Source organism: Aspergillus pseudonomiae, assembly GCF_009193645.1.
Source record: "Aspergillus pseudonomiae strain CBS 119388 unplaced genomic scaffold BDV37scaffold_23, whole genome shotgun sequence".
NCBI classification, from domain to species: domain Eukaryota; kingdom Fungi; phylum Ascomycota; class Eurotiomycetes; order Eurotiales; family Aspergillaceae; genus Aspergillus; species Aspergillus pseudonomiae.
Window position 1 is genome coordinate 214,127 of NW_022476015.1, and position 24,471 is coordinate 238,597.

Here is a 24,471-nt window from a genome sequence, read left to right on the forward strand (position 1 = left end):
TATTGGATATACCTCTCCATCTCGGTATATGAATTTCTTTTTCTTGGTATATGCATGGACTGCACTATTCCTTCGGGTTGTTTCACTGGAAAGTACCTTGTGGCTGCCCTTCCCACAAGAGGACATCTAACCCTATTCAACTTGAGGCGTCTAATTTTTGTCTTTTCCAAGTACAATACAAAGCGCCGCGTTCAACTAGCAAGCTTGGCGCAGGCTTCCATCCCCTGTGTATGATCACGCCGTACTCATAAGTGTTTTGTTGGGGTTGGAGATTCCTTCTATATTCGCTTATTGGTTATAGCTGTGGTTGACGGATCTACACCTTTCCATTCTAGATGCTTCGATAATCCTTAACTACAACACCGAGACCAAAACAGAACGCAACTACCTCCTACCATGAATTACAAGATAGCGCATGGACTCTCCTACATTTCTATCTGCATAGTCCCCCCAACGCACTGATTGGGGTAGATACTGAGTCGAGGCACATATCCAAACCGACGTTAACACTACGAATAGTGGAGCGAACAGTATTCCGGTTATGATAATAGTATTGAGCACGTATGGAGGCTTCTTCGAAGCGCTCAATGGCTAACTTGCTCGCTGAAGCCTAAAGTTATATGAACTAACCCTGACTTTAGCGTGGTGTTGATACAAACCACTGACTCATCATAATAATCAGGGGTCAGGAAGCTCCGAATCCATGGTATCGTGTCTACTACCAGAACTGCTATAGTACAGTTTCTGCACAGACGTGTCTTCTGGCCCAGTTCGGCTCTCTCTAGAACCTCAGGTTTCAGAGTGGACCTCCCCTTTCCCCGGGGCCTCTCACCATTCAGACTTATCATCGCGCGGCTAAAACAGATACCTGAGTCGTCAATGGTGTGGATAAACCAATCGAGAACATTTTTTGCTATCCAAATGGAGTTCCACTCTTTTCATGTGCTGATAGCGAAAGTTTTCATCTGGTGGACGTATGCTGATTGGCTTCTCCTTTCTTACATAACTTCACCATAGAAGGGTAATACACACTATAGTAGTATGTCTTGAGAGATGGAAACAAAGAGCCCTTGCGCTGGTAAAATCATTACCATGTTGTGCTACTATGAATATAGCATAGTCCTATCACTACAGAAGAGTCCAAACTTATGAGTGAGAATAGATAAAACATTCCCAAATTCGTATTTCTATTCACCCCTGGCTTTTTGTTATTTAAACTTATCGTTGGTCCCATAGAGCTGCAGTAAGCTTAATTACATTGAGTGAACTTCTTGGATTAAGATAGTAGCATTCCAAGTCTCGGAATATATGAAGGGGCAAAACATGGATAACGCTACTAAACAAGCCGTGATTTTTACTTTAGCTGTCAGGCATCGAGTTCCGCAATGTATTCGAACTCTTATCAGCCGAGAGAAAAACTGATTAAGCATACCCATAGGGATAATGGTCACTGGGGTCTTGAAAGCTCTGAAGTATGCAGCATAATGGTGGTACTCGCTTTGGGGCTTCTGGTGAAGACCGGTACATATGTAAGACAAGTTCTTGTAGTCCAATGGGATGCAACTAAAATCCTTCACTGAAGAACCATCTGTGACACAAAGCCTGCAGGTGTAACAGTCGGACTATCGTGGGGGTCATTCGTCTATACCGTATCCCATAAATTCCCTAGCAGGCCAAGAGGGACCAGGGAATAGTCCATACTTGTGACCATTGCAGAGACAATCCTACCTCCCATGGCTCCTTAATGAATCACGGTAAATTATGGGAATATATATACTCTTAAGTCCCATTCACACCCTCTCGATCAATTCCCTGAATCGACCGTCGGTGCGACCCCATGCACAATTGATAAATGTACATCCGTCCCCCTTCCTAGCACACATATATGGATTCTCTAAGCCTTCCGGTCATATAGAAGTCAATATGAGGCTGTTAATAGCCACCATATCGCTAATCCTCTCAGCTCTATCATGGCTCGACTGTACAGTCTCCGTCCCTCGCGCCCCTCCCTCGCTCGACCTTTCGCAACTCGAAGACAAGAGAGTTATCACCCGCGATGTCTGTATCATAGGCGGTGGTTCCGCCGGCACATACGCAGCAATCCGCCTCCGACAAATGAACCAGAGCGTTGTGCTGGTAGAGAAAGAGGACCACCTAGGCGGACACGTCAATACCTACGACGACCCGGAAACAGAAACCGCCGTCGACTATGGCGTGCTCTACTACGAGAACCTCCCCCTGGTGCGAGATTACTTCGACCACTTCGACATTCCACTGGAGAAGGTTCGCATTCTAGAGCAGAACTCCACGCAACGTCGGGTCGATCTTCGCACTGGGACCCCCGTCGGTCCAGCCCAGGGCAACATGTCCCAGGCATTGGCGGCGTACTCGGCCCAGCTGCTCAAGTATCCGTATCTCAGCACGGGCTTCAACCTGCCCAACCCCGTACCCCCAGATCTGCTGCTCCCGTTCGGCGAATTCGTGAAGAAGTATGACCTCGAGGGCGCGGTCGATATCATTGCCATGTTCAATCAAGGCGCCGGCGATATACTGCAGCAGACAACACTTTACATGTTGAAATATTTCGGCCTTGGTGTGGTCCAAAGCGCATTCGGGGGTTTTCTTGTGCCAGATAGTCGCAACAATAGCGAGCTATATGGTGCTGCGCGGGAGGAGCTAGGCGAGGACGTGTTACTCAATAGCACTGTTACTTATACACACCGCAATGACGCGAGGGGGTGGGCGTACGCGGTGGTGCAAACGCCATCCGGGGTGAAAGTGATTCGTGCACGGAAACTCATCATAGCCATTCAACCCAGACTGGATATGCTGAAGGGAATGGACATGGACCTGGACGATTCAGAGCGAGAGCTGTTCAGGCAGTTCAATAATACGTGCTACTACACGGCTCTCGCCAGGATCCCGGGTCTTCCAGAAGATATGCAGATTGTCAACCGTGCAACCGATACCCTCTACCAACTGCCGCCTCAGCCTGCGGTCTACGTGATAAACACCACCAGAGAGCCGGGGCTGTTTACTATTCTCTACGGGAGCAAAGAACACATGACGGAAGCAGAGGTTAAGGGCAATATGACTCTCAGTGTCATGCAATTAAGGAAGGCGGGTATTCCTGTTGAACCACCGGAGTTCGTTCGATATTCGGACCATAGCCCCTTTCTATTGACTGTCCCGCCAGATGCAATTCGCAATGGCTTCTACAGACGTCTGAATAATTTGCAGGGCCATCGCAGGACGTACTATATGTCTGTCACGTTTGACTCGCATGATTCGGCGCGGATCTGGTCCTTCATTGATGGGTTGCTAAAGGCGAGCTTTTCATGATGTCTGAATAGACTGGGCAATGGCTAGGGCAAGCTGGGTTACGGGTCAGTTCTACCTACCGAGCAAAATTCGACGAGCACCTCGATGGCTACGCTTCTGGTTCTAGTAGGTGAGCAATGTCGCCGTGAGCTCGCATGACTTGGATGATAGGACAGATAATAGGATATGGGTTAAGTGATAGTCGCGCGACTAGATACCTAGAGCTAGAATAAGTTTTATCTTTCTCGTTTATGTTTACCCTGATCATGTGCATTTTGTCCGGAGCTCTCTTGTCGGGTGAGATAGAAAAAGAACACTCCCTTGTAAAAAGGTGTTGTTGGTCTCTTCGAAGTTTGAATAAGAATGAGTTTACCGAATACAAGTCGCTAGATATAATATTCCAACTGCCCTCGAGGCACATCAGGACGAGATCGAGATTAGTGTTAATTACTCTTGAGGTAGCATGATTATCTATTTAACACCGATGGCAGACCTGTTGGTTGTCAACCGCTCACTTCCACCATCTCTGTCCTCTCTTTCTCCTTCCCTCTCGCCTTATTCCTCCCGAATATAAGACCTTCATCGCAGGAGATGTTGTTGCAAAGTGAAATGCCGCAGGTTGGAGAGTTCGATCAGCCCCGTCTGAGGGTCAGAAATCAGCATAGCAAGAAAGGCGTTGTTAGACAGAGCCATATGATGGAGGGTCAAATGTCAAGGAATTCCGAGTTACTTTCAGACGGTGGTGGACATAGCTTTTCGTTCAGAGATTTCTTTGAGCTTTGCATATGATAGATTATATGCTATAAATATTGTGGCATAACTTAGGCAGTCTACGAGTAATCGCCAGACACATATCGGTCGCTCAAACACAGCTCGTTCATCCTTAATAGACATTATTGACTTAATAAACAACATTGGTATCCTAACAAGAATCAAGTAGCAGAGACATCAACAATTAGGCAGCATGAGCCCTGGGTCCAGTTACCACAAACATCTCTTGCGGCCGCACACTGAACGCTCCGTTGCAGTTAATGCCGTCATTGCCTACCACATAGTTCGGGTCCGCCAGTTCAAACTCGACATCCTTGAGGATGCTCGCCAGCACGTGGAAGGACCATTGCCAGGCATACCGCTTGCCAATACACTCGCGCTTACCATTACCGAAGCCCCTCTTCACACCCTTGGGGAGTCGGTCGAAATTCTCTCCGACCATACGCTCGGGTTTGAAGGCTTCGGGGTCTTCGAAAATGGCCGGATCACGATTCACAGCCGCCAGAATGGCGATCAGGGCCTGCTTCTTGGGAACTTCGTACTCACCACCGGCGAGCAGGACGGGGCCCTCGATCGAAGGGATAGGTTGGATATTGAAGCCGGGGGCGACGCCGGAGAGTCGGAAGGATTCCCGCAGGATAGCTTCAGTGTAGGGGAGGCGAGCAAGATGTTCATGTTCGATCCTGACGGAAGGACCACCGACCACAGTGTCCAGCTCCTCGCGAGCCTTGGCAACTGCGTCTGGGTTCTTCGCCAGATAGTACATTGCGAAAGCGAGTAGGTTGGGTGCCGTGGCGCTACCAATGAAGATATTGATAATCTCATCCAGCACCTGACTGTCGGTCAGTCCTTTACCGGTCTCCGGGTCTTTGCCCTCCAGCAACGCATAGAGCATGTCCTTCTTGTCGGTTGGATTGTCCTTTCGAGTATCAACGATGTCTTTTCCGTAGTCACGCATAGTCTTGATCCACGCTTTCCATTTACGATTGTAGAACAACCAGTTGAGTAGCCGGGGGCGGAGAGGTCGGCGCATCGCCTCATGGGTAGCACCGTCCATGGCTTTAATGACTGGAGGTTCAGGACCCTCCATGCAGTGTACCCGCTGATCGAAGAAGCAAAGCATGTTTGCGGCATGGTTGCATCGATCCAAGTCGTTCGTCACATCGACACGCTGCCGGGACCCCGCCGTCCATTTCTTGATCAGGTCGTCTGTTGTTTCTTGGATGCCGGAGAACACCTGCTCAACCGCTTCCCACGAAACCAGGGGCGCCATTATGCGGTGTGCGATACCCCATGCTTCCATTTCATCGTGATCTGCCGTGAACAAACTGTCGTTGACTGCATCGCGGATTGCTACGATGGGGCCTTCTACGCATTTGCGGAAGCGCGTTTCGTCGCAAATCTCTTCTAGTAGGTGGGCACCGGTAATAAAGACTATATCGCGACCGAGGATGGTGATTTTGAAGATGGGGCCTAGGGTACAGACACGTGGTGTTAGCTGTGCCCTGTCACAAAAGGCTCACTGAGACTCACGATAATCTTTGGCTAGCTTGTTGAAGGAGCCCCAGGCATTGTTACCATCGAGATCGAGGAGATTTCCCAGGATGGGAACACCTTTCGGCTTCGGGATCGGCGACGGCATGATGTTTGCTAGGTCAGGAAAACTACAGAAATTCTCACGGAAGGAGGGTCAGTTGCCGGAGGGTAGGCAATTTAAATTCCCTCTCCACCAGGTGCTCTGTTGGCCCATCCTCCACATTCATCCCTGTGCAAGCACCGGTACCAGTTGTGATTTGTGAAGATTCTTGTGTGGCTGCAGATCTTGGCTCAGCTGAATCACGCCGATTCGCGCGACGATCTCATAACAATAGTTGGTGAATTGATGGACTGGCTTGGGCCATCAGTCCACTGGCTGTCTCTTAGAGGTCCTAAAGCAGGATCGATCGTCGCACAGATCATGGTTCGTCTGGAGAGTGAGAGCTTCCTTGCTTGGGCTGGGGCCCAATGGGGAGTGCGCGCCCACTCAGAGTGGAACGAATGTCAGCTCGTGCCCCATTTGACGAGCAAAGGGGTCGTCGGTGTGGATGTTTTGTTTTGAGTTCGCTCCGCGACACGAGAGAGGATCTGTTCTGATTTGGTGGAATGCTGATCCACTGCGGCCGCGGACCGTCATGAAGAGGACCAGCTCTGAATAGCCGAAGTCTATACTCTGCCGCGTTTCCAGCCTTTTGGGTCCCGATCGGCAGGATGTTAACATAACAAAACACAGTGTTTATATCCCTGCACCGTGAGGGCATTGAATGGGCTGTTTTTCTCTGAGGGAGGAATGACTGAACAATGGTATGTACATATCAATCCTAAAAGGGGGAGGGGAAACCATACTCGACTTACATAAGGCAAGTCAAGTGAGGTCAGGTGTTTTGAATGTCCATCACCACATCTTTTGCCGAACGCTAACTTTTTCTCTGCAACCCATCCCCACAGGCTTGTCATTAGCGTCTTACACAGACCAATTCTCATGCAGCTTACTTTTCATCCCTCGCGACTCCGTACTTCGTGCGCCTATCACTAATTGAACGTCGGGTCACAGCACACCCGAGACGCCGTATCTCTGCTCAGGGGGGCGATATCTGAAATAACTTGGGGCCAACAGGATTGGAACATTTGAGGGCCAAAATAAGGTTCCAGTTGCAGATACAAGCGCCAGTTAATTGTCTATGTGGTGTTGATATGTGGGAGCTGAATCCAAGTTATGATACCACGCAGATCTACATGTCCGAGCACGCAACCCAAAACAAGCCAGACAAATACTGCTTTACCGCTGCGTCAAGAAAGATGATCATGTCGCAAACTCAACACGCCAATCTCAGATGTGAGTAATGCCTCGGTGGACTGTGGAGCACCACTGCATAATGGCCTTCCCAGCTGTCAAAGCGCCCCATATTATTGAGTCAGAGAAACTCTATTAGTTAACTAACCCTGGTGTTCGTCTCGACTGCTCCACTCCCAGCCACCATACCACATTTCGGTAAGCATGCGACACGTCTTGGCTACGCCTTCTGGAATGATTTGATTTCTTGGAATCAGCTTCTTCTTGCGATGTTCCCTATCCTACCAAGTAGATGCCAATGAGACAAATATATCAAAACTTGGGCTATGTAAACTCCATCAACACCTTCACCTGGATATGATTTTGTCCAGGTTTTGTCTGTCCATTGAAACAGTCCCGGACTGTCCTAATGTTCTCTTCGGCGGTTTCAAACAGAGAGAATTCGAATCTCCGCGGCAGCGTGGCTAGGGATAGGTAGAACCAAGCATGAGCCATACTAAATGTCTGAGTTAGCGAGTGTTGTCGATATCGAAGAAAAAGCATACTTTGGCCCCAAGCATCCTTGGCTTCCCTTTGAGAACGGCACGAGATACTTGTCCAAGTTCAAGCCGGTAGGGCTTGGTGTTAGCCACCGTTCAGGCCGAAAAACCAGTGGATCAGGGAATATAGCGGGATCCCGCAGAATGAAGTGGCTGGACATGCTCACTGGGGTCTGTCGTTTGTCCAAAGCCTCGTCAGCCAGCAAAACAGATGCTAGAATGATATGAAAGAGACACCATACTCCTGGGGGAATCTTCCAGTTTCTGAACTCCAGTGTCTCATCAGGCGCAATCCGCGGGAGACGTGATGTGACAACGGCAGAGACACGAAGCCCCTCTTTAATGACTGCAGTCTTATCCGAAGTGAGCCGTGGAGACCTATAACGGAGGGGTCCCTTTGCTCACCAGATACGGAAGTTTTTCAAGCATGCTCAAGCCAAGCCCATCTTGTAAATGTGCAGTCTTGTCCTGCAGCTCCCTACGTAGGTCTCGACAGACCAGCGGAGAGCGAACAACATGGAACATTGTGATGGCCAAAACCTGAGATGGAGCGTCAGTGCCGGCAATCATCAGAAATTTGGCATCGTCAGTCAGTCTATGTAATGTCCTCTCCTTCGGAGGTAGTTTAGGATTGTGCATAAGCTGCGAGAAGATGCTATTGTCCTTGACGCCATCCTTGTTTTTCGCAAACACGTATTGCATTTGGTGCTCTATCTCCTGAAGTCCATATTTATTAGTAACACTCAGGTCCACAGCAACAGTGCAACCAAATCCTCACAGGAAACTTACCTTCTCCATATAATCAATATACTGCACCCCAGGAGCGAGCAGCGCACTGACCCACAGAGGCAGGAACCGAAAAAGAACCACTAGCCAAGGAAAATGCCTCGTAAGAATGAGTTTGGCGAAGGTGCTATTTACGCCCTTCTTCCATCTGTCATCTAACCTTTCCCTCCTCAACTCTTCGAAGCACCCGCTCTCCCCGAATGCATAGGTCGAAACAACATCCACAGCAAACGACACGAAAGAAGTATGCAACTCCACTGCCTCACCAGTCCTCATCGCCTTCTCCATATGCCCACAGAGCAAATCTAACTTGCCCTTGATAACCCCCTCCAAGTCCCTGACAGCTTGCTTGGAGAGAAAGGGACTAATCATCCCACGCCGCAAGCGGTGGTGATCATATTCTGCGGTGGCGAAGGTCGAGGTCGAAGCTCCGACAGATAGAAACCAAAGGTACTTATCCCGTCGCTTTGTGGGGCCTGCATAGAGGGTGTTATAGTAGTCTGGGTCTTTGATATGGAGTTCGTTGGGGTTGATGCGCACAATAGGACCATACTTTCCGTGGAGACGGTCGATTTCCCACATGAACTGGCCACCGAGGAGAACATCAAAGAATACCTCGTACCAGCTGGTGACAGCGGCGAGAGCTGGGCCGGGAAATTTGGCGAGCGGGGAGAGGAAGAGACGGTAGATGGCTAGACTTGCTGTGTATATTGCAAGAGCTATGCATGTGGAACAGATCGCTTGGAGGAACGTGGGCATCATCTTCCGGTACGAGAGGTGTGGTGATAGCAGAATAATGGTAGTCTAGAAGAGTGGGTAGATATCCGGTGTCACTAATGACCACGTAGTATCGGGGACTTTATATGTGATCTTGACAGACTGCACGCAGGCTCTGTGTCACTACATATCTACCCAACTCGCATCATCTGCCCAAACCCGTCAGGGTTGGTTCTACTTGTTACGGTTCTTGATGACAGCTTCACCGGAGAAGAAGCAACTAAAACACCGTCTTCGCTGTATCCAGTGCCCGAGAAGATGTGTATAGGGCTTCCTCCAGGAGACGGAGACATTGTAGCCTTCCCTACAAACAAACCCCAACACAAGAAGCAAGAGAATGAAGGACCTTCAGAGAATATGAGAGTCACGGGTGGCCTGTCTTGCTGTCGGCAGGTTTCGCAATCTGGTAAGACAACTGACCGAGTAGGAAAGGAGTCAAGAAACACTGGACGTCAACCTCTGATGTACGTGTTCGTTGTTAAGCTTTTTTTTTTTTGCAGTAGGGTATAGATGTATACAATCCCGGGTCAATTGTCTTCTTGGTTCTGATATTGCCATCTCATCCAACCTGAGACACTTAGCCATTGATATACAGCCCAGCAACACCTTAATTTGCATTATAGATAAAAGTAGGCTGTAATCCAATCTACGTATACAACAGAGTATCCCATCTCAAGCCCTACCAGTAACCTTCTTTCCTGAACACGACACCATGAACACCACCAGTAACGTAGAAAAGGCAGTGTATATAAACAAGTGCCTTCACCTCTTTCCCGCCCATCCAAACCCACGAAAAGCCCACCAAACCATACCCAACACCTCACAGTCACCTTTCCCAAACCCAAAATCATCCCCACAGCGGAACCAAAAGCCTATGCGGACCGACAGATCATGCCATTATGCGCGAAAGTTAAAAGTCAGCCTTGTAGCATCACACAAAGTCTATTCACATTTCAACCACGTCATGACATTCTTTTTACCTTACTGTCAGCTTTGGATTCATGGGAACTTGCAAGATGTATATATCTGGGAGGGAAAGACTTTTGGGGGGAGTAATGGCTCTATTTGCTTGTTAATAATTCCTCGGTCTCTCAGTCTCTTGACAAACGTGTATAATCAACCACCAACCGCCACCACTCTATCACCACTATTACACCTCCTACATATCTGATAGTAAGACCAAGAAAAAGAAGGAAAGGAAAAGAGGGAGGGAAAAATGGTCGTCAAAGAAATCACCTCGTCCGTCCTCCCCGGCCGTTATCCCAACCCTAAAAAATCCGCCTTGCTAACATAAAGATTGCCCAACAGCTACACAACCCTCCAGAAAACAATCCAATCCCCGACGCCCACAGTCGTCGATTTCACAGCCGGCTGGACCGGTCCCTGTCGTCCGATGTTCTCGGCCTTTGAGCAGATCTCCCATACAACACCGCACATGGCGTTTTACCGGATGGACGTGCGGAAGTTGTCGGACGAGGAGATCGCCAAGCTGGGGATTGTGGCGATGCCGACGTTTATGGTGTTCCGGGAGGGGAGGAAGGTGAGGGATTTGGTAGGAGGTAGTCCTGGGGGCTTGGAGGGGTTTGTTCTCGAGGGGCATTGATTGCATTATGGTGGGAGGTGGTAGTGAGCATACGGTAGATCAAGGAAGAGAGAGAGTTCAACCTACTAAATTGGATAAGCAAACTTAGTTAGCATACAAAATGTATCTATAGCAGGTATATTAGCAGCGAATATATACATAATACACAGCCGTGAAGTCTAATCATGGCGATGCGCCGGTGTTTGCTCAAGTTCCTTGAGTATCCCTTTATGGCTCCGTTGTGTATCTATTTACCCAGTCTCTTATTCTTGAATTAGAGTTCATTTGTTGCTGCCTTGGTATCAGATTACCCTTCCCATTACATTTTCTGCCATTTTCCCAGATCCTTATAAAGTATTTTCAAAGGCCGTTTGAACCATGACAAAAGAGCAACCCCAACATACAACGCCTGGGTGATAGCCGAGTTATAGGCTCTCAATACCCCCCGTTCAGCATTTCTGGCAGTACAGTGTCCCGAAAGGTGGTCATTCTAATTGCAATATTCTCATGTGCGTTAGCCTGGGGAGCTTCCAGAGCCATAGTTCTTCACTAGTTGGCTCCGGAAGACGCTCTGTGCCACTGAAATAGCAACCGATCCCCCAATTGACTCCATGAAGGCGGTTATTGCCATGGCAGGAAGGATATCATCTGGCTCGAGTACAGCCTGAACATCAACCATAGACTGTGATAGCCCTAACCCTACTGTGGCCTTGTCCTGTTTCCGCCACTGCACGACAACAAAGATCGACATCAAGGAAGAATAGACCCACAAGATCGAGGTGCCATATAAGACACTTGCTCCCTCCTGCTCGCTTACTGGGCTGTTGTGCCTCGAGAAGGAAAAGGATAGCTAACGCCGTCCGTCCACCAAATGGAAGATTGATATAGAAGCAGCACCATCTCCCAAGTGAGATAATCAGTGAATACACCGCCAATAAGAGGGCCAGCCAACAGCCCGAGACAAATACAACACAGCCAGTTTCTCTGCAGAATCCGACGCCCATTCTCCAGGGGGCTCGCTGGCCAAGCGTTTTAGTTTCGGGGACTTTCCAACATGTCTACCCAAAAATAGAGGGTCATATGCAACGCTCGATCGCCGAGGATACGTCCGTCTCCTTGGCCTAGCAAATACATAAATTGGACTAGATTGGTAGAAAGTGTAGATTAGATGACATCGATGATGCCCCTTAGTTCGAGCTCGGACCAAAGTTCGCAGCAAAGAATGAGGCCAATGAAGTTAGTTCCGCACCGACCCCGTCTTTCCCCTGGGCGGTCGCTGCTAGTTTTTTCAGTTCCAGTGCTGTAGTGGTGGACGAAGGCTCGACTCCAAAATAACGACCTCCAGTAAGTTCTCCATAGGCAAAGAGCAACCGAGGATCCTCCAGCTCCGCCACTCCCTCCCCCAATGACTTCCATGAGGGCAAAGGAACGTATCGTGCTTTCTTCCCAGTTGCTACAGCAGGGCCCGGAGTTAGCCATGGTATCTCGATACACATACATAGACACAAGAAAAGCGCCGAGCCTACCTTCGGAGAAGATTCTCACGAATTCTTCCAACGATCGAGTCTCACTGACAGCTTGGACTGTCTGGTCCTTCCATTTGTGGGGATCGAGTAGGATTCCGTGCACCAGGTCACCAAAGTCATCCGCAATGGCGATAAACGGAGCCGCGTCATTATCTCCCCATCTGGGAAGATGTAGACTCAAGAAGCCCTCGGCATCCGGGTGGCATGGAAAACCCCGGTGGACCTGGGCCATAACGTCGGAGAGAAAAAAGCTCATAGTACCATCCGGCGTGAATGGTACAGACTGCGTCAAAACAACCCGTTCGTCTGGCATACTCCTCGATGCGAGCCTTCACTAAAGTTTCCAATTCAACCGGTCAGCTTTCCGAGTCCATTACTCGTTGACGTTTTCCCGTTTACGTACTGTCCATGGTCTTAATATGCATCTTCCCTCCTGTGGCCTCCCCTGCGGGTCTCATCGAGCTGAGAACCAGAATCCTTACATTGGCTGCTACGATACCATCGACAATAGATTTGCCCAGGTCGAATTCGGTGGGACCGTCCGGGTTTTGAAAGATCTAGTGTATTCGCTCGATTATTCCGTTCCGCAACGCGAACAGGACCGGGGAAGGCGGCCTACCGGATCATCCGAGTTGGTATTCACAAATGCCGCCCAGGAGCCTGAGAAGGCTTCCTGGATCTCATGGGCCATCCAGCCATCTGCCCTAGCGACCTCCACCCCCAAGCTCTGCAATGCCTGGCTTTTTTCGGAGAGCGGAGCCCGGGTAATGGCCCGAACCTTAAAATTGGACGTTTGGTCCCTTAGCAAAGAATGTACCACCGAGCTGCCCTGAAGCCCCGTGGCGCCAAAAATGGTGATTCGCTTCACGGCTGGTGCCATTAGATGAGATCGGAGAGAACTTGCGGAGACAAAATAATAATGGTAATGAGAGACGTCGGGTGGGTAAAATCGAACTCGTAAGTTCTGATATATGAAGAAGTCAAATCCAGTACAAGGTTGTCTACGCATGTGACTGCTCCCACGGCCTCGTAAGCCCGCAACCTTGCATTGATCTGGGATACCGATGTCTGGAAGTTCTCTGAACCCCTCTACAGAGCCCTTGTAGGTAGATTTATTAATCAGAGTTCAATAGCTATAGAAGCGATTGTTCTTGTGTATCCGGAAACCTCACAAATCATGTGAAACAGGGACCATATTACCAGTTAGCTATCTTGGCTAGATACGACTATCCTCAGTGACTAGAAACCACTAGTGATCAGTAACACATGGCTGAACGGAGGTCCAAAATAGGATAATAAAAGTACAAACCAAGTACTAGTCCAAAGGTCAGGCTAATTGAGTATGTATACTCGATTATTAGACAGTGTGAACAAGTTGAGCTGGGAACAAATCTTGAATGTAACTATCAAGTAGTTAACTTATGATAATTGATGATGAACTGACTTAGATACATGAATGAGTGTCATGATATATTCAGCTACAATGCACATGACTTCTTTCTCGTAAGCTGGTATCGGCGTCTCTGGCCCCTATAAGCTAACAATTCTTCTACTGTAACTCCAGAAATAAGTATACCAATAAGTAATATATAGTATCTAGTTTTTTCAGTCTTCTATTATAGAGAATATACTGTCATCTGTGTCGTCCGCTTGGCAGGTAGTTTAGATAAGTAATCTGTGGTTATAGGATACTTCTGGATCGCTTCAGTATATTTATGGAGCGCTCAGCACATGTACTTCTGCCTTTCCGGGATCAATTACTGGGTAAAAAGCGGCATTAATCTAGTTCTATTCCGGAAAGGAAGTAGCAAAACCTTCCGCACAAGTGTACAGGAGTATTAAATTGGTACTGTTTTGGGTTTAGAGAATCATTGACATGACTGGGAATATCTACGCCTAACATCTCTGGTACTGGTGGCACTCGGAGGTTATATATCTGGTATTATTGAGAGTATATATGGCAGGCGGTATAAACCATACCAGTCTATAAAGCATCTTGAATCACATAACCACGCTCGATTGGTATCTCAAAGGCTAAATAGCCGCAGAAGTTGATCATATCCCAGACTCCAAACTCCGTGAATGCGTAGATCGCTCGAATATTGCTTGCAAAATCATCATGGCATGTCGCCCGTCGCGCGAAAATCAAACATCATCTGACTATCCATCAAGACGAACGACTCGTATCGGAGACCCCGTTCCCGCTGATACGTGTCCGACCACACTGGGACGCTGCTGTTCCAGACGTGTCGGTATCCCTCGAAAAGCTGACGCCAGTAGCATGCTTCGGCGGCCTTCGTCAAATAGCGCTCCCGGAAGGTGCGCACGCTATTGTTGGCGATCCGCTGTGCCGTACTCGGATCGTCGAGGAGGGGTTCAATCTTGCTCGCAAGATCGCTGAAGTCTCGCTCAACCTCGATGTAGTTTTGATTCGGGCCGTCTGGTACGAGGAGATAATGATGGTGCTGGATATACTGCAATTTATGCGCCACGATTACCGAGTTGCAGGCCTGACGGTATTTCAGTGAAGCGGAGTATGAGCGGCCTAAGCGGTGGATCCGATTAGCACTCTGGTAACTACAACCAGTAAGAAAAAAAAAAAAAAAAAAAAAAAAAAAAAAAAAAAAAAAAAAAAAAAAAAAAAAAAAAAAAAAAAAAAAAAAAAAAAAAGAAGAAGAGCTCACCTTCAACGTGCGCGATAAACATATACCGGCAGTGGTCTTCCATCGACATAATGTTCGTCCGCTCAAACCAATCCACTTGCTTGACGTCACCCCACGGCTTATCCCGAGCGGCATCCATCAACGCGCGGCGCAGCTTGGGGGCAAAACTAGGTTTGCCGCGCCAAACCAACTGCGGGGTTTTCTCCGACCATGGAATATCGGCTCTCTTGACACGTTCGACGACTTGGTCAAAGGGTCCAATCGAATTTAGCGGGTTATCCCACGCCCAGAACCCGAAGTCGGGCATCAGCCAGACGCCTTGCTCAGAGGCAGACCGTGCAAGAACCCAGACTGGATTGTCGGAGCTCGTGACATCTTCGACCTTATCCTCCACCGAGAAAACAAACTCGATGTCGCGGCGAGCAGCTCGGTCGAAATCCGCGACCAGCGCGCGATGGATGGAGCTTAATGCCGCCACAATCTTTCGTCGATGATCCTCTTGCTTGGCCCGCGCCGCAACTACATACAGCTCGCCGCGAGAAATAAATGCTCGGGCCATCCCAAATCCTAAGGGAATGCGATCCAGGTCCTCGGTCGCAAGAGCGCCTTGGGACCGCCAAAAGCTCTCGGCGCGGAAGACATCCTCGTAGAGTCCTGGGAATGCGGCCTTGCACTGGGGTGTTGTCAGGCCCTCATTGTTTGCATCGCGATCCGAGTTGAATTCCCATTTCGGGGCGGAGGTCAGCTGCGGGACCAGACTATGCTCGGAGCAGGACAGGCAGGTCGAGCACTGGAAGGTCGTCGACGTTTGGCACGCACAGTGCCCGGCGGGGATCAGTTGGGTCAACAGCGGGTGAATATAGTCTCGATCGGAATTGACGCCATACCAGATGGCGACGATACAGGCGAAGCTCATGAATCCCACGAAGTAGAACAGGTAGAGGAAGCTACCTAATCGCAGGCGCCATCTCGAACAACTGGGTAGGGTCATCGCGTCGGCGAAGACGGAATGACGCGTGAATAGGTCGAGAGCATTGTAAGATAAAGAAAGAAGGAAAGAAAAGGAAGAGAGAAAGAGGGAAAACAAAATGGAGCCAAGGGGGAAGCGGGAAGGATAAACGAATGAAGCCAAAGGATCAGGGGCCTAGATTGACGGTGCGAAAGGCAATGACGCGGCGATGCTCTGAAACTTCCACGGCGGAGACGGTCAATCTTTCCGTTTCGGTCAATGATGGACAAGCTTTATGGAGCACCCCCTCGCCCGACCATTGGATCGTAGCTTTTTGAACATCATCGTCCCTGAACTGACTAACAGTATTCTCTGGGACTGGTCGCATTCATTACTGAGTTTGGCATGTCATGCTGGCGGGGAAATCCAACCAAAAACTGCCCCCAGACCAGATTTCCTGGTATGAAACACGAGCAAAAGAAGCCTGAGGCTAGGACTCAGCCTTGTTAGGGGGCCCCTGGCACTAAGCTACAACGGTTCAAGTATGGCAGCACCCCTGCGAACCCCTACGGGAGCGCCAGCTGGCAGCCAGTAAGACAACGAGACAGGCGCCATCAGGGCTCTCGTCCCTGGCTGTGACATGTATGACGGGCGTCAATGTGGCGCGGGTGACGACTCCAGGGGTACTCCATTGACTACGTACACAACATGTTGTATATCTCATCTTGCAGCATACAGAGTACATGACTGGAGTATGACACGACTGAAATAGAATCATCGGACGATACTAAATCGCCGAGCGCTGAAGAGGGAATCCCTAAAAGAGGTCATGGCGATGAAGAGCCGCCCGTGACGTAAAAAGGCCCCCCACCGTGACCCTGTTTTTTCGCTCCATTATGATTGGCCCTTGGCCGCTAAATAAGGGTATCCCCACCCGCCAAGACCTCCCTAACGTGGGCTGAGTTCAACGAGGTTGCCGGGGTTTTTCTTTCATTCTCGCCCCAAGGAGAAGAACTTCATTTCGGCCATGATCGGCTCAAACTTGCGCTGGACAATAGTATTTCTATCTAGCAGTCAAGAAAAGGGTGAATTGGCCGAGGTATCTCCGGAGCTCGCCGACGGTCTCACTGGGACGATGTATTCTTTTAGGACCTTTAAATAGTGAATATTTAGTTGTACAAAGTACCGTAAATTACTTTTTCGAAGACCTGTAGACCAAATACAGTCCAGAGTGAAGTAGTCACGAAATTGCAACTCTCGCAACACGACAGAATGACAGGGATCCTGCCTTCTTGATTTCCCCCTGCTTCTTGTTTGTTTTGGTTTGGTTTCATCCCCATTGGGCGTGACAAAACATGTGACTTGGAAGGGCTCCTTGCAGCGGGTGAAATGAACCACCTCAAGGAACTCGATGCTTATTTACGCCTCCCGAGCTCTGTATGGCCGCACTTCCCGGTGGCGCCTTTTACCTTCAGATAAGGTTACGTCTAGAAAGCGTTTCATGTTTCGACGATGTTGGACATCTTCTCAAGTCACCCGGTCGATTTCGGAGATCCCATCGTTGGCTTCAGCATGTCTTACCCGAGCGTTCACAAGAAACAACCGATATGATTCAATGCGAGGAAGACAGATATAATGCTGGGTGGGTTCTTACCCGCAAACTATTGGCAGCTACCAAAGTCTTTATCGCAACGAGCCACACATTGGTGATTCGAAGGCGAAATTCCAGTGCTGCATTCATGTTCCTCAGATCCAGATACCTACTTCGGGTCCATGGGATGCAAGGGGTGTATATCGCCCTTGGAATAGAAAGAAAAATAATTCAATGATCGACAAAAAAAATGGAATTACATGTCTCATTCCGGCCGCTCTTATGAGCTTCAAGGTCGATACTGTCATCTGGTTTTTCTTTCATCTTGCCCATAAAGCAGTCTGACTACTGTATAGTAGTTTCAAGATCTCTGGGACCATGCACACAAGCAGCGACTCTCAGAAGGTACCTTCTGCCACGGGCGATGCCGCAAGCAGCAGTGGCAATATCTCGGAAGATAATCACACGTCTATCGAGTACACGGAAGAAGATTCCTCGGAGTTCCCTGATGGCGGGTGGCGAGCTTGGTCAGTGGTCTTAGGATCATGGTGTGCGTTGCTTCCAAGCTTCGGTCTTATGAATATCACGGGGATTCTAGAAGAGTGGCTGGCAGACCACCAGCTGCAGAACTATTCTAAGGCATCAATCTCCTGGATCTTTAGTTTATGGCTCTTTCTCTTTTACCTCGGTGGCATCCAAACCGGTATAATACCGTGACGCTAGCGCTCTACACATAAATGGTACTAACTGGTGCGCGACAGGGCCCGTCTTCGACTCACACGGTGTTAAGTACACTCTGCTTCCGGGATGTGTCGGTTTCACAGCATCAATAATGATACTCAGTGTCGCACAAGGTAATGTGGACCAGCTCCGGTTCCCACTGCCGTCCTATTGACGGTGTGAAGCATACTACCAGTTCATCCTCGGGTTCAGTGTCCTTGGCGGTCTTTCCGCATCGGCCATCTTACCGCCAGCGTTCGGCACCATAAATCACTGGTTTTACAGGCGTCGGGGCCTGGCTACAGGAGTCTCCTCTACCTGCGGTGGGATCGGGGGCATCATATTGACATATATCTTCGGAACACTCCGAGATCGAATTGGATTTCCTTGGGCGGTTAGAGTGCTGGGTTTCTTGTTTCTGGGTTGCTTTATCGTTAGCTTGTTTTTGACCAGGACGAGACTGCCTTCAAATAACTCCAAGAGCTGCACGATTGACCTTCGCTCCCTGCGAGAACCGGCATTCACAATGACTTCCCTCGCCGTGACCGCCGCAGAAGTCGGCCTGATGGTTGTCATCACGTACCTGCCTTCGTATGCCTCGTCACATGGGTTAACCGGTTCCCTATCGTACGAGCTGATGTCTATCTTCAGCGCTACATCGATTCCCGGCCGAGTTATCCCAGGCCTGCTAGCTGATCGCTGGGGCCGGTTCAACGTTATGATCGCTACTGGGTCCGTTTGTACGATATTAATCCTTGCCCTATGGCTTACGGCCAACGAGAGCAAAGCAGCGATTATAAGCTTCGCTGCCTTTTTCGGCTTCTGGGCCGGTCCGGCTATTAGTCTGTCGCCAGTGTGCGTGGCCCAGATCTCTAAGACAGGGGACTATGGCAAACGATATGGGACGACGAATACAATCATGGCTCTCTGTCTCTTGGTGGCTATTCCCGTCGCGGGGGAGATTCTCAAGGTGCAGAATCCGTCAACGCATCAGGAGACAGTGTATTGGGGGCTGATTGTCTTTTCCGGTCTGTCATATGCTTGCTCGACGCTGTTCCTGATCCTGGCCAAAGGTGTCTCTGTGGGATGGACTGTGACTCGTATATTCTAAACTACCGAGTGTTAGCTTTTCGATCCACTCCATATACTTCAACACGAGGTCAGCCTGAAAGATTAGAGTGGCTTTCCAAGGTACACTGGCCTTTTACCATACATATCTAATCTTGGTCTTTTTAATCTCACAATTTCGCTTCTAGTCTCTCTCTCTCCCAATGGCTTGCACACTTGCACCAGTTACTAAGCTGATGGATGGCTAAATAGGTCGTACCGTGCCCTCCATGTCACTTTAACAATTAAAGACACATAGTCCGCGTAAAGAGAAAAGAAGGTCCAACCCATTGGGATTGAGGTCTGCCTTCGGATGTAAGTAAGATCCAGCCAAAATATTAAGGAACCTGCCATGAAGGTAGTTTCTATCGCCTTCGCATCGGTGTCCTACCTTGATCAGTAAGTCAGTGCCGCCGAATCTCAGAGGCAGAACATATTTCTCACTCCAAAACCATTGAATTAAGCTGCGGCAAATCCGCTCCGGTAGATGTCGAAGTCGCATCCACTGCGACTCATGAATACAGTATTTTCGGAAATCGGTGTCGTCCCCCTACACTCTTTCATTGTTCCCCGAACAATGTTCGTGTTGATCTTCTGTGGGGCGGATACTGGCACAGCACTGCCTCTCCAGCCGCAGATCCATTGAGCGCCAGATGATTCCTGTTTAGGAAAGGTTTGCAGTAGCAGATGAGGTCACGGGTGCCTTTCAGACAACCTTAAGCCCTGGCAGTCCAGAGCACCAGAGACCCTAAGCCAACTTAACTGAAGTGGTGCATGCAAGTCGTGAGTGGGGTCGCCTTGCCCTGTATGGCGTCACTGTCAGCCTTATCAATGATCACCGGAACCAGTATCACCACGAGGCGCAGCAGATCGATCAATGCAACACGGAACATACCCATCATCTTGAGCGTCAGCATATGCCTGTGGATATATATCAGTGAAGGTAAATCTGCAAATTAAATCGGCCCTTCATCAAAAGTCATACTTGCTATCTGACCAAGCTTTCATTCCGCAACACCGAAATCCTCAAAAACAACCAAATCCCAAACTTCAAGAACCAAGCGCAATGGGTATATTTACATGTTCACGAAAGTCAAGGGCGAACCCTTCCAATCCAATGGGTGACTGGAAGTCCCAGTCTCCCCCCGACTACAATGAGGTCGTTGCATCCGATGCCGCTAGCAACCAATCCTCCTCCCCGGACGGCTTTCTCGCCACAAGCGAGTTTCAGGTAGAAGCCCTTGGATACGACACCAACCAGGCACTCAGCGGCAAATTTCTGGAGAATATTTCCGTCTACAGCGTGGAATTCGGAGCACCCACACAGGAAAAGTACACCTCTATCCGCCTAAAGAGCAGTTCCAACTCGTGCGCGTTGGTGCGCCCATCCGACCCACGTCAGAATGCTCTCATTTCAACCATCTATCGTTGGGGCCCTGGAAGGCACCCCAGGATGCGCATTCTACCCCGCGATTCCAGTGTTTCGGTTGAGCAGGCCATCGACGACGATAAGGTGTGTGGAGAATTGGTCGACGTGCAAAGCCGGTCGATGGTTAGCCGTGCGCAGGTTTTCGACACGTCACTTGGCAAATACGAGTGGCGCTACGGGAGTCGGGAAGAAAGAAAAGCCTGTAACGCAGATTCGCTGCTGATTCTGGAGCGCATGGATCGCGTCGTATTAGGGGATGGTACCACGACTAAGAGCGGCGCCAGAGTCGCTCAGCTTATTCGAAACGACCAATTCCGCACCCGCGGCTCGGCTAGGTACTCCGGAGGGAATGGTGGTCGCTTGGTGATGGATCTGCGCATGTGGAAGGATGAGAAGCATGCCGACACGGACGGCGTAGAGGCTTTCTTTGTGGCGAGTTGTATCTTGATGCTGAAGAGAGAGGCAGATCGTTTCATCGATAATAACATCGTCGCCGTGACATAAGCGTGACGGTGCCCCTTTGCGAGGCTCATTTGGCTTGGAGTTGAAGTACTTTAATGATTTACTTTCTATATAATATACATGGTAGCTTGATATGAATATTAATTTAAATGTTTCTCCAAACATCAATGATTGCACAGCGGTGCCAAGAACGTCTATACTTTGACTACTAGGGACGTGCCAGACACGGCAGACGCGCTTCAACTGTCGAGATGTTGAACACTAGAAGAAGCGCCCTCCCCAGGTAGGTGGGATCCTTGCGTGAGCGGAACGCTTACCGACTACGTTAGTAAACCATTGATTACTCACTCGTACATATAGTATAGTATAGTAGTAAAGAAGACCAAGATATTCAACTTCGAAACTCGAACACACATTAACGTGATTTAATTCTATTACCCTAAGGAGCGGATCAACTATCTCACAAAAACGGTAGCGACAGACAAATCAGTAGTGAACCAAGGAAAAGGAAAAGCAAGCAGACGAGCGCTAGGGCCGGTTGAGACCAGCATGGGCAGAAGTTATTAAAACAGATAGAAAAGTACCCGAGTACTCTCCATGGCTAGGTGGGCGGATTAAGTGACCGGCATTTTGTCATCTTCGATGCGCCTTTACTCGAAGTCCTCGCAGTCCTCAGGAGAGACAGATACGGAGACTTCGCAGTCGGCGCAGTCGTTGGGGCCGGAAGCGTTGGCTGAGGCGTGGTTGCCGCTGGACGAGCCGGAGCTGGAGCTGCTCGAGGAACTGCTGGAGGAGCTGCTGGAGGAGCTGCTGGAGCTGGAGCTGGAGCTGCTGCTGGACGACGAGGAAGAGGAGGAAGAGGATGAGCTGCCAGAGGAGCTGCCGGAGGAGTTGCCGGAGTTGTTGCCAGAGTTGTTGCCCTTCTCGCAGACTTCGCAGGGCTCGGTGCCGGAGCTGGGAGGAGTACCGCTGCCGGAAGGAGGCTTACCGCCAGTGGGAGGGGAGCCGCCAGTAGAAGTACCAGTCTCTTCGCCAGTGGTGATGCCGGTGTCAGTGCCAGAGCTGGGGGGAGTACCGCTGCCAGTTGGGACATCACCGGTAGGGGGAGTGCCGCTAGTAGGGGGAGTACCGCTGGAAGGAGGAGTGCTGCCAGTAGGGGGAGTGCCGCCAGTGGGAGGGGAGCCACCAGTAGAAGTGCCAGTCTCTTCGCCAGTGGTGATGCCGGTGTCAGTGCCAGAGCTGGGGGGAGTACCGCTGCCAGTTGGAACATCACCGGTAGGGGGAGTGCCGCTAGTAGGGGGAGTACCGCTGGAAGGAGGAGTGCTGCCAGTAGGGGGAGTGCCGCTAGTGGGAGGGGAGCCACCGGTCTCTTCGCCGGTCTCTTTGCCAGTTTCAGTGCCAGAGCTGGGAGGGGTGCCGCTGGGGGTGCTGCCGGTGGGGACATCGCCAGTAGGGGGAGTGCCGCTAGGAGTGCTGCCAGTGGGAGGAGTGCCACCGGAAGGAGGAGTGCCGCTGGAAGGGGGAGTGCTGCCAGATGGAGGAGTGCCGCTGGAAGGAGGAGTGCTGCCAGATGGAGGAGTACCGCTGGAAGGAGGAGTGCTGCCAGATGGAGGAGTGCTACCAGTGGGAGTGCCGCTGGTAGGGGGCGTGCAGGAGCTGTCGTCTTCCTCGCAATCTGCATCACCGCCGCTGGGAGGGGTGCAAGAACTGTCGCCTTCCTCGCACTCTGTATCATCGCCGCTGGGAGTGCAGGAACTGTCACCTTCCTCGCAATCCATATCACCGCCGCTGGGAGGAGTGCCACCAGTAGGGGGGGTGCTTCCCGAGGGAGGAGTACCACCAGAGGGAGGAGTACCACTAGAAGGAGGAGTACCGCCAGAGGGAGGAGTACCGCCAGATGGAGGAGTACCGCCAGAGGGAGGAGTACCACCAGAGGGAGGCGTACCACCAGAGGGAGGAGTACCACCAGAGGGAGGCATACCACCAGGGGGCATACTACCGCTGTCAGTGCTGCCGCCAGAGGTGTTGTTGTCCGAGTTCGAATTCGAGTTACTGTTCGAGTTCGAGTTACTGTTCGAGTTCGAGTTGCTGTTGGAATTCGAGTTGCTGTTCGAGTTCCCGTTGCTGGAGGACTCATCATCACAATCCTCGGAACTGCTGTCAATGCTGACACCCATGTCGGAGCCGGTTCTTTCGCCAGCTGCACATTCCTCACAAGAGCTTCCTCCCTTAAGCTGTCCGATCCAGTTGATCAATGGGCCGAAAGTCCGAGCAGTCAACTGACCATCTCCAGCCGGGTTGGAAGCCTCAAGAACCTTCCCAGGGACCGTCGAAGTACGGTGATAGGTAGAAGGAACAGTCACCGGGACTGCGAGAGCTGTTGCCGTCAAGGCAACAGTAGAATAAACGAGACGCATGTTGAAAACAAAAAAGGAAAGATAATAAAGATCGTAAAATAGTTTTTGTGAATAGAAAGCGAATGAAAAGAAGAGAGAGATGCTGTCGAAGCTGGGTTGGATGAGGAATTGCTGCTGGAGGTATGTGAGGCTTTATATACGTTTGATCCCGCCCATTTCCAGCATTCAGCTGACTTTGGCAATGGCATTTGGTCGGCAAGGTTGCATTGCAACAGCTCTATTCGGGATAAACGTGATGGTTAAGGTGTAGATCCAAGTTTCAAGCCGAGACAACCTCTTTAGCCTCAAACCTTTAGTAAAAACTCAATTGGCCAGTGGCGACACGGAGCTAAGCTATGTGCTTCTTCCAGAAGCACATGTCTGTGCCAGTGCATCTTCGACAGCTGGGCTGAACTGCTGTGCCATCAAGGATGAGGAAACATCGTCTCCCTTGTCCTCATGGTTCTTACAACAGACATTCGCATTTCTGTATACAATCCCGTATAGAACCACACAAACGCTGGCGAACCATCCTATCCTGTAGGCGAAAATCGCCGTCCAAGTGGATCCCTATAGTGCCGTGCTCAGTGGTAAACTCGAGCTTCCGAAACTCTTGGCCTTCCTAGTTCCTGACTCGAGAGCCCAGACCAGGCGGTGGTTCTTCCCCCCGAGTGAGTCTAACCCGGGGGTAGATCATCTGGTCCTGGTGAACCGTCACCATGAGGTCCATAAATGCTGTTTACTATAATTAGCAGCACTCTCTAACTGCCCTAAGCACTTCTTCAGACCATCACGGTGGGTGTTATGACTAAGAGGATGTAACCTTTTCAAAGCATCAGACAGAGAATGTCAAAAGTCAAACTTGAAACTGCACTCGGATAGCACGGCATTTACAATGTGCTCGGGGGTCTTATTCACAATAGTGTCTGCTCACGTTATAATCCGCATTGCTTCTCGAATGGTATCAGGTCACATGAGCAGATATGCAACAAAAGCAGAATAACAATCACAGCCCTACAAAA

General features: G+C 50.0%; 9 protein-coding genes across 9 annotated transcripts; 4 read left to right on the forward strand and 5 right to left on the reverse strand.

Annotated features, from left to right (window-relative positions):
• Positions 1-1,923: 1,923 nt before the first annotated feature.
• Positions 1,924-3,342, forward strand: BDV37DRAFT_270690 (amine oxidase, flavin-containing superfamily; the record flags this gene model as incomplete). Its single annotated transcript, XM_032084599.1, has 1 exon — positions 1,924-3,342. The coding sequence occupies one exon, from the start codon at positions 1,924-1,926 to the stop codon at positions 3,340-3,342; it is 1,419 nt and encodes a 472-aa protein (XP_031942767.1).
• A 934-nt stretch (positions 3,343-4,276) lies between these two features.
• Positions 4,277-5,794, reverse strand: BDV37DRAFT_293152 (putative cytochrome P450; the record flags this gene model as incomplete). The annotated part of the gene is made up of 2 exons (XM_032089343.1): positions 5,626-5,794; positions 4,277-5,565 (listed from the first exon to the last, which is right to left on the reverse strand). Exons 1-2 carry the CDS (start codon positions 5,732-5,734, stop codon positions 4,277-4,279), a joined length of 1,398 nt encoding a protein of 465 aa, XP_031942768.1. The 5' UTR covers positions 5,735-5,794.
• A 1,452-nt stretch (positions 5,795-7,246) lies between these two features.
• BDV37DRAFT_293154 (cytochrome P450) lies at positions 7,247-9,424 on the reverse strand (the record flags this gene model as incomplete). The annotated part of the gene is made up of 5 exons (XM_032089344.1): positions 8,251-9,424; positions 7,867-8,178; positions 7,704-7,814; positions 7,468-7,634; positions 7,247-7,418 (listed from the first exon to the last, which is right to left on the reverse strand). The coding sequence occupies exons 1-5, from the start codon at positions 9,007-9,009 to the stop codon at positions 7,247-7,249; spliced, it is 1,521 nt and encodes a 506-aa protein (XP_031942769.1). The 5' UTR covers positions 9,010-9,424.
• Positions 9,425-10,240: 816 nt separating this feature from the next.
• Positions 10,241-10,627, forward strand: BDV37DRAFT_281856 (thioredoxin family protein; the record flags this gene model as incomplete). The annotated part of the gene is made up of 2 exons (XM_032086909.1): positions 10,241-10,263; positions 10,333-10,627. 2 exons carry the CDS (start codon positions 10,241-10,243, stop codon positions 10,625-10,627), a joined length of 318 nt encoding a protein of 105 aa, XP_031942770.1.
• Positions 10,628-11,793: 1,166 nt separating this feature from the next.
• On the reverse strand, positions 11,794-13,025 carry BDV37DRAFT_293156 (putative hscarg dehydrogenase; the record flags this gene model as incomplete). The annotated part of the gene is made up of 5 exons (XM_032089345.1): positions 12,752-13,025; positions 12,536-12,689; positions 12,448-12,466; positions 12,133-12,383; positions 11,794-12,059 (listed from the first exon to the last, which is right to left on the reverse strand). Exons 1-5 carry the CDS (start codon positions 13,010-13,012, stop codon positions 11,794-11,796), a joined length of 951 nt encoding a protein of 316 aa, XP_031942771.1. The 5' UTR covers positions 13,013-13,025.
• A 1,089-nt stretch (positions 13,026-14,114) lies between these two features.
• On the reverse strand, positions 14,115-16,513 carry BDV37DRAFT_245067 (uncharacterized protein). The gene is made up of 2 exons (XM_032081620.1): positions 14,817-16,513; positions 14,115-14,677 (listed from the first exon to the last, which is right to left on the reverse strand). Exons 1-2 carry the CDS (start codon positions 15,784-15,786, stop codon positions 14,250-14,252), a joined length of 1,398 nt encoding a protein of 465 aa, XP_031942772.1. The 5' UTR covers positions 15,787-16,513; the 3' UTR covers positions 14,115-14,249.
• A 1,057-nt stretch (positions 16,514-17,570) lies between these two features.
• BDV37DRAFT_91890 (MFS general substrate transporter) lies at positions 17,571-19,405 on the forward strand. The gene is made up of 4 exons (XM_032091445.1): positions 17,571-18,038; positions 18,097-18,189; positions 18,241-19,246; positions 19,376-19,405. The coding sequence occupies exons 1-3, from the start codon at positions 17,714-17,716 to the stop codon at positions 19,164-19,166; spliced, it is 1,344 nt and encodes a 447-aa protein (XP_031942773.1). The 5' UTR covers positions 17,571-17,713; the 3' UTR covers positions 19,167-19,246; positions 19,376-19,405.
• A 541-nt stretch (positions 19,406-19,946) lies between these two features.
• BDV37DRAFT_91887 (uncharacterized protein) lies at positions 19,947-21,188 on the forward strand. The gene has a single exon (XM_032091444.1). It carries the CDS (start codon positions 20,229-20,231, stop codon positions 21,093-21,095), a length of 867 nt encoding a protein of 288 aa, XP_031942774.1. The 5' UTR covers positions 19,947-20,228; the 3' UTR covers positions 21,096-21,188.
• A 2,193-nt stretch (positions 21,189-23,381) lies between these two features.
• Positions 23,382-23,818, reverse strand: BDV37DRAFT_245070 (uncharacterized protein). The gene has a single exon (XM_032081621.1). It carries the CDS (start codon positions 23,656-23,658, stop codon positions 23,440-23,442), a length of 219 nt encoding a protein of 72 aa, XP_031942775.1. The 5' UTR covers positions 23,659-23,818; the 3' UTR covers positions 23,382-23,439.
• Positions 23,819-24,471: the final 653 nt, after the last annotated feature.

Excerpts from the sequence above, each read along its gene's own strand:
- BDV37DRAFT_91887 (XM_032091444.1), top strand. The coding sequence starts at position 20,229 with ATGGGTATATTTACATGTTCACGAAAGTCAAGGGCGAACCCTTCCAAT.
- BDV37DRAFT_245067 (XM_032081620.1), bottom strand. The coding sequence starts at position 15,786 with ATGACCCTACCCAGTTGTTCGAGATGGCGCCTGCGATTAGGTAGCTTC. Across the intron at positions 14,678-14,816 it reads GTTTATCGCGCACGTTGAAG|GCCGCTCATACTCCGCTTCA; the intron begins GTGAGCTCTTCT and ends TCCACCGCTTAG.
- BDV37DRAFT_91890 (XM_032091445.1), top strand. The coding sequence starts at position 17,714 with ATGCACACAAGCAGCGACTCTCAGAAGGTACCTTCTGCCACGGGCGAT. Across the intron at positions 18,039-18,096 it reads CCTCGGTGGCATCCAAACCG|GGCCCGTCTTCGACTCACAC; the intron begins GTATAATACCGT and ends GGTGCGCGACAG. Across the intron at positions 18,190-18,240 it reads GATACTCAGTGTCGCACAAG|CATACTACCAGTTCATCCTC; the intron begins GTAATGTGGACC and ends GACGGTGTGAAG.
- BDV37DRAFT_245070 (XM_032081621.1), bottom strand. The coding sequence starts at position 23,658 with ATGCCATTGCCAAAGTCAGCTGAATGCTGGAAATGGGCGGGATCAAAC.